This window comes from Varanus komodoensis, unplaced genomic scaffold, assembly GCF_004798865.1.
Source record: "Varanus komodoensis strain SLA01 unplaced genomic scaffold, ASM479886v1 scaffold32, whole genome shotgun sequence".
NCBI classification, from domain to species: domain Eukaryota; kingdom Metazoa; phylum Chordata; class Lepidosauria; order Squamata; family Varanidae; genus Varanus; species Varanus komodoensis.
The window spans coordinates 17,965,691-17,980,375 of record NW_025335798.1 but is presented as its reverse complement, the minus strand read 5'-3'; the positions used below and the strand labels follow the sequence as shown (position 1 = coordinate 17,980,375).

Below are 14,685 nucleotides of genomic sequence, written 5' to 3'. Positions count from 1 at the left end.
TTAGCAGGAAACAGAAACATGCGATGGTTTCCAAAGAGTTTTACTTGATTAAAATTTTTGCCCCTGGGCAATGGAAATAAGGGGAAGCCCTGTTCATGAAATATTTTTTATATGTTGTCTTTTCTCATATAAATTTTGAGGAGGCAAAATCTGGAAAGGTGTGCAATGATTCATAAGATGCTGCCTTCCATGAATTTACTATCAGAGCTAGAATGAAATTGTTATACTCCAGTGAACTCCTCCATTATAGAGTAGCTTCATATTGTCCTCCTTTTGTTTGGTTTTCCTCCTTGGATTCTCGTTACAATCAAATTGATCGGCACAATACCAACACTGCTAACAAGCTGTTCTTCCCATTGGGAAATACTGCACTGATGGAGGGAAGGAGCACATGGCAAATCCAAGATGAGGCTAAGCTAAACAAACTGGAATGAATTCAGACTAAAGTGGAAACATGACCATAATAGGGAAAAGGAAAGGGAAAAAGAGATGCTGTCAGAGGGTACCTTCTGGTTAGTGTGGAGAGCAGAGCAATATCTGGTTAGGCGTCCAAGAAAGCCTTTGGGTTATGCATGTGTGTGTATGGGAGGGCTCACGATTGCCCCAGGTGGGAGATGGGGCAGGAGCCAAGCTGGCTGTGAAATGGCTTACCAAACAAACTCCTGTTATTGAAAACAGCCCTTGCTGGCTTTATTCTCGCTGTTGCTTTATTATGGCCAGATTTTAATACTGATGCAATTTCTTGGTTTGACTGATTCTTTTTTAAAGAAGTGTTAGTGAAATAATGAAACTGTGGTTCGAAAGATATTCATACTGCACTGAAATGTTGACTGATGTTTATGTATATATTACTATTTGTTTGCTTTGTTCATTGTAAGTCAGCTTGAACACAATTTCCTTCATGAAAAGGGAGCATATAAATTAAAGTCTCTGGGCAACATCCAATTTTCTCTCCTGTCTTCTCTATTCCTCTGCAGCCCTTGAACACCCCAAATTGGCTCTGCAGGGTCCCCTAAAGCTCCAGAGCAGATGCAGGGGGATGAAAGAGGGAGGGGGATGAAAGAGGGGAGGGGGCTGCTGGTTGATGCCATTCCACCAGCAAACAGACACAATGCCTATTTGGTCCATTTCTCAATTTAATTCCATGGAAATAGTAGTCTTCAGACATTTACACTGCAGCAGGGCAGGTTAAAATTCACTGTTATGCATTTTGCAGAGCAATTTTTATATTCAGTGGGCTATCGACTGGGTAAGTGAGCACAGAATTTCAGCCATGAACATCTGCTTAGTTTTAATGTACTTTTTCACTGCTATGGCCCTACGGACAGTCTGATGGTTATATGGCACCTGCAACAGCATCATTCCTCAATCCCAAGATCAGTTTTGAAAGAGTTTTAGAAAGGGGTCCAATTTTTAAAAATCAAGCAAAGGATGGGTAAGTGGGAATATGCCAATTCAAAATAGACAAGAAGGCCAGCTTTGTGAAGCATGATGAAGAGCAGTATGAGACTAATGGCTGAACCAGCATTTCTTAGCAGGGTGAATAAACATCACTTTTAAAAGGGGGGATTTTTAAAAAATTAAGTCAGTTTCTTAATTTAAATTGGATTTTTAATGAAAAGCTTTCTGATAAAAATTTATCTAAAGATAGTTTTCTATTTAAGATACATTATAGTCCAAAGGTTATTCATCATGGAAGGAGGATTAGTTTTTTATTATGTAGCATGAGGATGCAAATTTGTTGGTAAGTGTTTTCCATTAATCCATTCATAATGCCATGCTCTTCCAGGGGTCCCTGTATGATTATTGGGCAGTTTTTCTATCCATCACAGATGCTTGACTTTACAGTTCTCAAAACTACGAATTTGTGCCAGCAGAGATCACATTATTCTTCTTCACCGCAAAAATGTTATAAAATGAAAATACAGAGTTGAGAAAAATTCCTTAATCTCATTGTTCTTTGCAAATCTATGTGCACAGAATCAACCCCTTACCTCATAATTGATCCGTTTCAAAAAAATTCAATGAATAGAAGATTGTTGGGTGTGGAATAGATCTGCACAAGAAGCTAATTGTGAGGAGGGAGGGGCAAACAGTACAAATGAAAGTGAAACCTTTTGAGCAGAATGCTCCACATGTCTTTGGATCTTTTTGTGCATACCCTGAGGTTTATCATAATTATTCTTTCTCCAGAAGATAAAACCTATAATGGCAGCAGTTGTAAAAGAGACCAAATTTGGAAATATTTTAATGCAGTTCCTCTACCTAGAGGTAAGGCAGGCAGGCATGCAAATTATGTAGAAACCCATGATTTAAATCTAGTCTTACTGACTAGCGATTTAAATTTTGATTTAAATTGTGATTGAATTAAACCCACCCTGTTTCTTAGCAGGGATATTTACCATACAAATATCAAAGCCAGATAAAGCCATACAGGGACAACAGTTGATGAACAAAGTCTAGAAATGGTATACAAATACTGGCATGTCAGAATAGGATTATGCAACCTATTCATTAACCATCTGTTTTGTTTGTTTGTTTTTTTACTAGACACTTATTTCTTCCCTTTCCTGTCTTGCTTTGTGTTTTACCATCATCTGACAACCGCAAAAGAACAAGCTTTGGGAAATGATTCAGTTCAAGCACATGTCTAACACTAACTAAAGATCGGCTGTCAAGGGATCAGTGGGCTATATCCAACGTCATGCTAGCAAGAAAGATACAGGCATCAACACTGTTCCACTAACAATTGCACAGCCACTAGCAATCAATAACACGTGTAGTGCAAACAACACCCTGCCTAATGGAGTTGCAACAATTTGTGCAGTGCCTTGGTGCAACAGCTTAATTTAGCGTTCTTGAAGTATTGAATTTGACGCTTGTGCAAAGATGAACATAAGGTTCCTGCATGTGGTAGAAGCATTATTAGATACAGCATAACACTACAAGAAGGGTTGTCACCATCAGCTTCCACCATTACAGGAAAACAAATACACTATCTTGCCTATTTCTTTCCCCAAGCCATTTTTTTTTAAAAATGAAAAATGATGATGACATTGCATACCCTGAATAGTCACTCAGTCAGATTGCTTGACCAAACTGGGTTAGAAAATATTTAATTCTGAGAACATGCTTTATCCAACAGGGTTTGTCTGTGGCTCCTTCATGTCTGTCATGTGATCAGGATGGTACGACCAAATGCCTTATGAAATATCTGTTCCAGGTAAGAGATTTGCCTAAAAAACCTTTAGCTGATTTTACTCACTCACCTCTGTCAATGTGGTATCTGCCTTCTATATCTGCTGGGGCACTAAATTATTTTTAATGAATTTCCATCCTAACTATTACCTTCTTAAAACCCACTGATGTATTAAATATGATTAACAAAACGTTATTTATGTTTTCTTGTCTACTGTTCTAGGATTTGTTATATGACTTGTGTTGCATACAGCAAGAGAAAGTCTGATGGGTAGCACAGGTTGCATAACGGGCTGACTAAGGTTGCTTACACACACTGCAGGCACTTTTACCTGAATGGTTGCAGAGCGATGGTTCCACCAGTCTCCCCGTCTTGTCGTAGCAGGCCAGTGCTTGGAAGCGCACGCCTTCCCCACATTCTTTGCTGCGCCCCTGGAATCTCCGTTCTAACTGCAGCTCGGCTTTTCCTACAGAAATTATGCATTCTGACCAATTTCCATGGGGCCGGCTGGTAAATATTGCACAGGCGCATCGTTCTGTTTCAACTTGAGGATATATTTCTGTATTCTGGCACTTGTCTCGCTTTCTGCTTCTCCCTGTTTTGACCAGGAAAATATGCTTGTTAGCGTAACATCTGCTGCTTTTGATAACAATATGTCGTATTATTTATACTTGAAGGGGTTTAATACAGTTAGAAAGAACACAATATGAAATGTAAATACAGAGGAGCTGGTTCAAAGACAGCTGTTAGTTGTTGCCAGTGCTCTGAAGAGCCAAGACAATGTAGTTGTCTCCAGGGCAACCAGGAAACCTAAAACAACTTGAGAAGAAATGTTTTAGATAACACACAAAATGATTGAAAGAAAGCAACTGACTACTTTTATTATAAGAAAAAAGTGAAAGTCTGTTCCTATCACCCTTAATTATCTGGAAAAATAATTTTATTATATTTTTTAAATATTAGTGCAATCAGTGGTTGCTTAGGGAACCTACAAAGGTAGAGTAACCTGCTGTTCTTTCTTTAAAACTATTGTAGAAATTAGTTGCAAATACATTGTACAAACACTCTGGAAATCATCCCCAGTAATTACTACATTTCAGCAGAACAGTTCCATTTTGCAGAGCATTTTTCTAATAGAGATTAACAGCATGAGTCTCCTGCAATGAAACCGATGCCTGTACTTCTCAATCTTGGGACAAGTTTCTATGTGTTTGCCATGCTGCATAAACAGCTCGGACACCTTCTGGGTTTGCAGTTATCTTAATGGCAACCCGCTCAAAAACCGGCTCCAGGGGCTGTTGGGACATACTGAATCTGATGTATTAACACAACAAAGATTTCTGTGAATTTGTCACAAATCCAGTCAGAGCTAGGAAAACTGAGATGCCTTTAGGAGTTTGATGTTAAGAAAGCTAAGTGCACCAGTGGGCAGCAGGTCTGGAAGGAGATATGTTGACAGGCAAGGGGATTACATGTGAGCTATAATGTGCATAGGCACAAGAAACCTCCCAAATCTGCATGTTTGTTAAGCAACCCGAACTTTTCCCATATTTTTTACTTCTTTTAAGTATTTGCATTTCAGAAATTCAGCTCTGGGAGGACCTTGAATTCCAACGTTACTAGTTACCACTTGATAAATATTTTGGGAATATAGAATCGCAAAATTCAGGAAAGGACAATTAAAATTTTCTGCCAAAGTCTTACTAATTGTGGTACAGGTCCAGTCATGGAGGGGAATGAGAATGTGCGCTCTGACTCCTTGGCCTCAAGCTTTCCTAAGTTAAATCGGAAGGTCTGAGGCAAAAAGCCAAGCCCACTGCAGTTGTGCTTTTGCCCTTCCCCATCAATGTGAGGAGCTGTGTGGTAGAGGAGCAGGAGTCAAGAATGCAGCCACGCTCCCATCCCTGCAGGCAGGACGGAAGAGGAAGACCATGTAAGCCACCTTGGCAGGAGAGAAAAGTAATTATAACACACCAGCAGCAGCAACCCTTAATAAAAACTGATTAAGGCTCAATACTCCAATCCACAGTTTACCCATCCTGTTAAGATTTGTTTCAGTTTTGTTTTATAACTGTTCTTAAATTTCAAATAAACTGAAGAGCTTAAAAACTTTATATTCCCTAACCCAACCTTTCCGAGTAAGGTGCTTTCAAGATGTGACAGACAATTATCATGGGCCTTGCTAACTGGGGATAATATGAACTGTAGTCCCACACGTACTGGGAAAGCTATACTAAATGCTCCAACTACTTGTCCTTCCACTTGCCCTCTGCTGCAAGCTTCCCACTCACCGAAGCTTAGGAGAATATCCTAACTAAATAGAAACACACATGAAGAAGTAAATGTAACACTCTCTTCTGTTGCTGCTCTCTAGACTTTGACCATTTTTGGCTATTATTGATTTTATTTCTATTATTGTTTTTCTGGTACTTGTTGATTTTATTGTTTCATATTGCAGAATTGATCCTATTGTAAGCCACCCAGAAAGCCTATGGCTAATCAGGCAGCATAAAAATCAAATAAATTCTATCAATTCATGCCAAAAGTGGGTTTGCTCAGAGAGGACAACCTTTAGAGATGCCTTTCCTTTATCCCTCTCTCCTAGCATTCATGGCTGCATCTCATTTTTATTAACTGCTAATACAGTTAATATGCATACGCAGCACCTGTTAAGTTTTACTTTGAAATTGGAAAGTTGCACCAAAGCCAACCACAAGTTTTCTCTATAGATATTAAGAGAGATATTAACACAATCTAGCAGTAATGCATGAAAAGGATATTCTCTCTATTTTCCAAATGGCTTTTTCAATTAACACATTAACATTCTCAGAGTCAGTTTTCAAAAACGATTATCAAAATTACTTTTTCTCAAAACTCAGCAGCCTTAAAGATTTTTTTTTCTATTTCATTTCAATAGAAATGGCTTTTCAGCATTAACAAAAGTGTAAATGGGGTGGGTGTTAAAAAACCCTCAGTAAAAATCTATTTGCCCTTCACACAAAACATTTAATTTCTATGCTGGCACAGTAGATATTTGACCAAGTTCATAGTTAAAGGAGATAAATATGCCTTTCTTGAATATAAGGCTTAACCCCCTCCCCACTGTTAGTTACACAATACGTATTGTGCAGTGGTGTAACCTCAAATTAGCTTTTAATGGGCATTTGCTCGGGGATGCTTCTTTGATGAATAACACTAAATGTACAGCCCACACGTGGATTTAAGTTTCAAAAAACCACTATTAAAGCACAAAGTAGGAAGGAAACTAATCTTTGTGCACCATTTATCATTAACATGTACCAAACAGTAGGATGATTTTAACTAAATGCCCTAAAATTGACTAATTTTCATGGTGAATTAGAGACAATTATTTGAGGACAATGTTAATTCCAGCCTGTTCACTGTTCTTTCAAAGAATCAACTGAAGCATTTCTTCTACCCTGAAAAAAGTGATAACTAAATATCAATGAGATTTTCTTGACTACTGGAAAAAGCAATGTGGGGCCATATGATAATTGAACCTCTAGAGACAGAGAGGGAAAGCCATGTGCAGGAATGGCCCATCACTGGAAGCCTTCCCATTTGAGCTAGAGAGAGCTCTATTATCATTGCACCAATGGTGGTAGGTCAAAAGAGGCATGCTGAGAACTTATTTGGTTGTTTCAGAGGTGGTTTTGAATCCAGTGAATCCAAAGCCATCCAGTCCCTCCGCCCCGAAAGGTGGGAGGAATGCATTAGCACTGGTACTGGAAAAATTCTTTTCCTTTCCATTAGAAGCAAATAGAAGGAAAAGGACAATTATGTTTCTCTGCCAACTTGATGGAACAAATTCCCGTTCTCCATGCACTTTTTGCATGTCCCCCAAATTTGGTATGGGAAGTTGGAGGTGCCCTATGGACAGATTTGGTTGGAAGAGTATGGAGGACAAAAGAAGGAGAAATCTGCTGTGCCAACAGAAGGCTGCTCATGTAGCATAGGTTGACTAGTGGAAATTTGACTAACAGAGATAAGCAATGGTTGTCTTTACCTTTGCGTATGTATATTTTATGGGGGACTTCCTATCTATAGGACTACCACCTATGGGGAAGAGGCTTTTTTACTGGTAAATGGGCTTTCTTATTTTTAGTATGCCTAACAAATCTGTCACTATTACTCAGGGTTCCACATTGGCCATTTCCTGATGCCTCCCATTCTGTTGGAATACTTTAAAACATCCTGGCAGCTTAGGAGAAGACTCAAAGGCATGAGATAGGAACTGCCATTGAGGCAAGTTGAACAGTCAAACAAGTAATTAATTAAAGGCATATTTGTACATAAAGGATTAGTAATATTTACTTTAAGGTTTTCATAAGACTGTTTAGGGGTGACTTATAAGGCTTCAAGAGACACCATTGCTGCAGCATGCCTCTTAATGACTTCAGGTTACCTTCCTAAAGCTTCCACCCCAACCAAGCATGCTTACAGATAGGTCCAGCTTCTGGACACACTCTTCCACTGGGTACACTGGTTCTGTGGGGAGTTTACCTGGGTTTTTACTGCCTTCTTGGGCAAACTTCTGGCAAGATCTTAGGGAAGCCTCCTGACAAGGCATAGCCACCTGCTCTGTAAACCTGATCTTCACCCCTTTCTTCTCTTTGTGGAAGTTGTTGTACCTCACTGTCAAATTAACATCAATTCATGATCTTCTTTGTAGCTTTGTTCATTGTTTGGGGCACATGCTATTTTTGTTACATAGAAAGAGGGGCTGACTTAGTGGAAAGCACCAGTTTACATGCAGGAAGTCCCAGGTTTGAACCCCAACATTTCTAGGAAGAGCGGGAAAAATTCCTGCATGAAACCCTGGACAGCACTGCCACTCAGTGTTGACAATATGCAGCTAGAGGGACCAATGGCCTGACTCAGTACCAGTCCTACTTAGCACTATATGCATCTACATGAGCATCTGTGTGCAAGAAGAAGCTTCCCTAAAACAAGCAACAAAAGCTAGCATCGTTTTCACTGGCATCTTAGGCTACTTGGTACCAATGCCTCCCCATCAGTTCCCCATGCAGCTTCCTCCCTCGGAGCACACTTCCTCTATTTGCTCTTGTTTCTTCAAAGTTCTGTCACCATTTCCTGGCCCTTCAGTTCAAACCAGCATTTGACCAAGGTTAACTACACAGTGGAACTTGCAATGTGTCACTGAACTGTCAAATGCAAGGTTAAGCATGAAATTCCATGCAAACTCAGAGCAGTAACTACTGTTCCTTCAGGCTACAGTGCTTAACCAGCACATCTAAGCTGTCACCTGACTCTCCAACATGATTTCTCTCAAACTGAAGCAAGAAGACTTTTCCAGTTCCCTTGTTTAGTAAGTCAACCAGTATGTGAGACTTTGTGGGTCGCTGTACTATGCATCACAAAATGGGTGGTCCATAGCTGTAACGTACAGTCCATAGTTTTCATCCATAAAAGTCTTTACTGCTTACATGCTTGATGATTTCTCAAGAGGAGCAAGGTGGGCTCTTCACTCCAGGCAAGAAACAACATCCTTAGCCCTCCATAGTGACGGTATCATGTAAGGACCCCAGTACTCAGAATCTCTGAACAACCAGATGATCTGTATTAACTTGCTGGAGAAACTGGTGAATATCTCCAGTCCGAATCTTTCTTGAGTTCTGACTTGAGAAAAATTAAATGACAACACTCTCTCTCTAGAAGTTTGACAAGTCCGATCCATCTTGCAAATAGACTAGCTGTCTGTATGTGAGGTAGATGGGTGTGCTTTCTCTCATTTCAAGGCCAGGAAAGAAGCCCATATGGAGCTATTTCTACTTCAGGAAATTTTCATGCAGTGGAAGTATCTCAGATTCTTGCCCTGGCATGCAAGTAAGAGTGCAGGGCACACTGCAAATCCATTTCTTTCCTCCCAGTGTCCCATTTTTCCTTAGGGTTACTGCATGAATAGAGCTGAGCTGTTACTATAAACAATTCATCAAAGTTTACAATGTCAGGATATTTAGTCATTCACAACAGCTTAATTTATTATGTGACATTTCCATTTTATGTATCCTGGGCAGTATCCAATAGTGCTCCTGTGCTAGAAGGAGAAAAGTGGCTGCTAGTGTAAACAGGAACTACCTAAAATAGCCACTTCAGGAATGGGACAAGCATTGGAGCTTGTGGAAAGGAGCTTCACTGACTTGTCCTGTCCTGGAAGCAGTACTTTTGGTAGTGTCCTGGGTTATGTCAGGAAATGCTACTTTCCTATTGTGCTTTCAGTTTTCCCTCTGCCACAATGTTTTCAGAGCTGGTGGGCTTCCAGTTCTGGCAAGTGCCCCTTGCTTTTACTCCCAAACGTCTATCCTGAGTACAGGCCAGGTTTTCCTGTGTATCAACTCTGGAAGGTGGGTTTGGGTGAACAAGAGAATCTGACTTAAGGCTGCCAAATTAGCTCTGTGCTGGCCCACAGCCACATTAGATATTACATGCTAACAGAAGTGAGAAGTAGCTTCATGTGTATGTGAAGTTGCTAAGAGGAACAATGAAGAGAAGAACAACTGAACTTCTTTCTTTGCAGGCATCTTTCTGCTCAAACGGTCTTCTCTTTCCTCCAGAAGGGAAGAGGGGCTTCTCTGCATGAGGCATTTAATCCAGCACCTCACCTAGCTTTCATCTATTTTCTTTGTGGGAGAAAGAGCATCATTTATATTGCTGGGGTTTTGCTTTCTCTGACTTCCTCTCTGTTTTAGTATACAACCACAAGGTGGAACTGTGGTATAGCACAATTGCTGAATTACATAAGCCTTTGTTCCCATTTGTCACTCCTTTTCAGTGCTTTGTTATCCTCACTCTAACCACCTCAGTGGCTACAATGTGAGGGAGGGCCTTGGAGAAGGACCAGGCCAAGTAAAGAACCCACCACTTTTGTGAGTGAAGGTTCATGAGCACCGAATGCCTCCTGTAAATGAGGGGAAGGAGATAACTGAGAAGTAAAGAGTGGGGAGAGGGCTATGTGCATCCCTTCCCCAGTGGATGTTTGCTCAGTTTCTGAAGTTTCTTTATAATCATATAAAAATAGGAAGGAAAGGTACACACTCCCTCCACGGAGTGAAGTGCAACATATACTTCACTCTGACCTGGTATTTGATCAATGATTTTCCTTTCTTAAACCAAACACAAGCTATGTTACATGAAACCTAAGTGAATAAGAAAAAAAAGAAAGAAAAAAAATTGTTGTCACACTCTGTACTCCTAATATTTAATATTTTCTATTTCCACTTAACAGAAGCATGCTTGAGTTTTTGGGGAGTATTCCATTAGCTCAGGCGATACATCAAAGGCTTGAACAAAATAGCGGAAAAAATTAAACACGACAACTTAGTAAATATTTTTTACACAAAGAGGTTCCAGAACAGAGTATCAGGAATGCACAGCAACTATCACATTTATTTTGTTTTAGAATTAGAGTAACATGCCACCAATTAAAGGGTACTCTGCTACTGCAGTTAAAGTATCATGCTGCGCTTCAATAACATCGCTGCATTGCCTGTTCACAAGAGAATCAAACTGCTTTATTCATGAACATGGCTCATTAAATAATCAGACTTACACTTGCTCAGAAATTATTATTGTATTATTTCATGTTGATTTCCTTTCCTTTTTTCTTTTTTGTAAAGGATTGCTAATAGAACGATGATGCCTGTACTCAAAGTGCAATAGGAATTCTCAGTGGTTCTGAAGCTGCTGTTTCCCAATGCGCGTAGGTGAGTCCTGAGCACAAAGGCCATTTGTCGAGGGCCATTTGCAGGTGTCTTCTGTCCCACTCCCCACCACCTGGCTTTGCACTGCAAGGTGATTCTCCAGTGAGTTATAACTGTGATAGGCTGAGGTGGACTTTCCATATCTGAACACTTGAATAATATATAAACTAAGATTATGCGGAGACTATTTTAAACACATTTTGTCCTACTAATCGTGGCTTCTGGGAGGAACAGATTTTGCCTGGCCCTGCTGCACTTACTAAAGGAAAGCAACAAACCCTTCAGTGTTGGATGGAGAGTCAGGAGGAGGTCATTGCTGTCTAAAGCAGATGTATGTAGACGATGATGCTCAGAAGGAAGCCTTAGCATTAGCTCAGAGATTTCTGAGGCTTAGCATGGTTGTGTGGCTTACCCTGGCTGAAGACCATGGAGCTGAGGTGGCTGCGCATGTGTCCCCCCGCCCCCGACTTGAATGCAGTAATCAGTGAAGAATATGGTCTGCACAGATTCCTGCATGCATGAAGGATTGGATCATGTGTTCCTCCTTGCTTTTGTAGTTTTTGAAGGATGATGATGACGACGACGACGACGACACTGAAGATTGGTGCTTATATGGTTTGCACCTGTTGGGAGAGCTAGCTCGGTAAGCCACCATTCTTCTCCCTTGACCTGAGGAAGTAAACTTTGTGAATGGATGCTTGTAACTTGGGTCATCTCTCCATGTCTTTCATAATCACTAAGCTTAATATATTTTTCACTTTTGTGCTGGCTTTATTTTCTTTCTTGTCTTACATCATTCACAATCGTTCTTTTTGTGCATTAAGTATTTTTAATCTAGAAACTGGAAAGTGATTTTAGACCAACCTCAAAGAAAAGAGTGTGTTTTGTTCTTACCCCATGTGGCCTGAATTATCTGGGCTAGATCAAGGGAGATAAGGAGAGAGAGAGAGAGAATTGTCTGGTTGTCCACCTACTCTCAATAATAACCTTCAGCATCCTCACAACATGATTTGGTCCCCTAGCATTAGTATATTCATGTGAAGTGCCCATGTAGCTTATTATCCAATGAGTATGGCAAGGCAAAGAAGCATGTGTTCTGCCACTTGGAATCCCTGGGGCCTAGGAACTGGAGGAAACTTCCCTCATCTTTTGATGCTGTAGCATTTTCTTCCCATAGGGGTTCTGAGGGGATTGGACTATCATACCAATCATCCCTTACTTTATGCAGTTTCTACAGGGGATGATGACAGTGTGGTTCAACTGCTACAAGGACAGGCCAAAGGAGATACCACTGCTGCAAGGTACCCTAGCAGTGTCTTCGCTACCCCTGGAAGCATGAGAAAGGGAGGAAGGGGCAGGTAGGCCTCTTAAGCCAACAAGCAGCTACCCTTCTGCCTCCCAGGCCCTCAAATAAAGTTATTCCCTCCTTGAGAAGGATGGCTGTGCCCAAGCAGAGCTGGGCCGGATGCTCACGCTGCTTTATCAAGTTCGGGAGGGGTCCAACATTTAGGAACCAAAACAGGAATTATTTTACGTGTGTTAGGCAGTTAGCGGTTAGGTCCATGGTTTTTTGTTTTGTTAAACTTCAGGTGTAAGGAGCATGTCCTGGATCTTAAAAGGCACCCAGTCTGTACAGTGGTCAGGACTGGTCAGGACTGGTGCCCCTGCCTCTGTGCCACAGTAAAATGGGAAGAGGGGAAACCTAGCTGCTAGAAACACATTTAAAGTAAGGTCTGTTCTGGCCCATAGTTGATCAATTGATTTGCTGGTGGAGCGCAACAGAACAGATTGTGGCCTTCACTCAAATGGAGAAATGAGCCCAATGTAGACATTCTGAGGATGAGGAAGATTTTAAAAATCCTTTCTTTCTCCTCTCTCAACCGCAACTCATGGAAGGCAACTCTGTTTGAGCAGAAAAGCTTCCTATATCTGGGGAAAATCAGGGTTCAGGATCACAGAGCAAACCTCTTCTTTAGACAGTCTCTCTGTGAATGAGAGAGAGAGATGTGGTGGAAAAGAGGGGTGGGGCTGGCATGCACCTTTTTCACATGCATTTGCCCCATTCATGTTCAGAATGCAGCTACTGCCAGCATTTGGGTGGAGCATGATACCACTTAGATGAGGTGTTCTAAAGTTATTTCCAATTAATTAATGAAAGGATTTTTTACATCATCATCAGCAGCAGCAGCATCACCTCCACCAAACATGAATTATAATATTTATATAGTACTTTAGAACATCCAAATCACAAATCTTAAATTGGTACTGCTCGTAACAATTCTGTATGCCAGTATTCTTGTTCCTACACTGAAAGTGGGAGGCTGAGAAAAAGGGAGGCCTAGAACCTCTTCACAGCTGAGATGGAATTTGCAGCAGGAACTTTTGGTTTCATAGCTCAGTTAGATATTAATTGTTTGCTGTTCCACAGATCCATTAGAGGCGTTCTCATCGCAGGAGCTACAAGAGAGAGATGCTACACAAGCGATCAGCACAAAATGTTCATCATAGCAACACAAAGGTGTTGTTCTCCACTGGAAAACCACCTGTGAAGCCCTGTCCAGTGGATCTTTTCTAAATAGCCTCTGGGCTATTTTCTCCGAGAGACAGATATATTTTCTCAATGTGTCAAGTGTGTCACTTTCACAGACAAACTCTTGTACTCAAAATGATTCATCTAGTCTGACAACAGAGTAGGAATTCGGGAAGTGGAGGCACAACTTTACGCTAAAGAAAAAGTTTGTTTGTTTGTTGTGTAGCACATACAGTATGCTTCAAAAGGAATCAGTAACTAGTTTTGATCAGCCAGGGCTGAAGTACAGCTAGCTAAAAGGGATCAGCAACCCAAGAAAGCAGGACAGAGGAGTAAAGTTGAAGTGTGCTTGAAGTGAATACAATCTTCAGAGTCATATCCTTGTGGTACATTGGCACCCAATCATGCATTCGTTTTCCATAAAAACACCAAAATTATCTATTTGTGGATGGATACATAATGATAATTATCAAATATTAGGGCATGCAGCCAAGCAAACATGGGTTACATACAGTAACTCATACAATGACACACATGTTCATAAAAAACTCAAGAAATGTACACCATTTCTGGATTAGTTCTAGGAACATTAGAACATTAGATTCTATGCCAGTCTATGCAGAGCCAACTGGAATAATATTTTGGTTTGAGCATGGATAAATTCAGACTGATATACAATATCGAAAGAAGATGATAAGACCAGAACAATAACAAAATTTTGATTTTTTGAACTTGTTTTGCTTAACGCACATGTGCACATTTGGAAACAATCAAAATAATGCCACTGAGCTGTGCATCATGCTGAAAAAGGTCATAACAAATGTCAAAAGTTTGACTTGGTTTCTATGGTCTTGTGCAGTACTCTGTGCAGCAAGCATACACATAATATTTGAAATGTTTCTGCAAGAGTACATGTGTAATATGTCCAAAAATTGAAAATTATAGTTGTATGCTTAACAGAAACAGTCACTTGAGAGATTATATCTGAAATCTTTTTGAAGGGCCAACATCTTGAGAAAGGGCAAGAATCTCCAAAGGATTAATCAGATGAGTTTCACAGCCTGGCAAAGGCTCTCCATAATGCAGCCAGAAATATCTGGCTCTGTTCTATCCTTCCAGTGTAGTAACAGTTTAAGAGAACGCTTATCCATGTGGACGATGGAACTGCGGTCCATTGGGTGGAAACTTTCCTGCATTTGTGCAGTAGTCCAGCA

The 14,685-nt window shown here is 40.5% G+C and overlaps 1 protein-coding gene across 1 annotated transcript in view; it reads right to left on the bottom strand.

Annotated features, from left to right (window-relative positions):
• THSD7B (thrombospondin type 1 domain containing 7B) overlaps positions 1-14,685 on the bottom strand; it is a 393,302-nt gene that overhangs the window by 118,243 nt on the left and 260,374 nt on the right. The window contains exon 13 of the mRNA XM_044438217.1: positions 3,531-3,794. Within this exon, the coding sequence (XP_044294152.1) occupies positions 3,531-3,794 (264 nt within the window). The remainder of the gene's footprint in view (positions 1-3,530; positions 3,795-14,685) is intronic.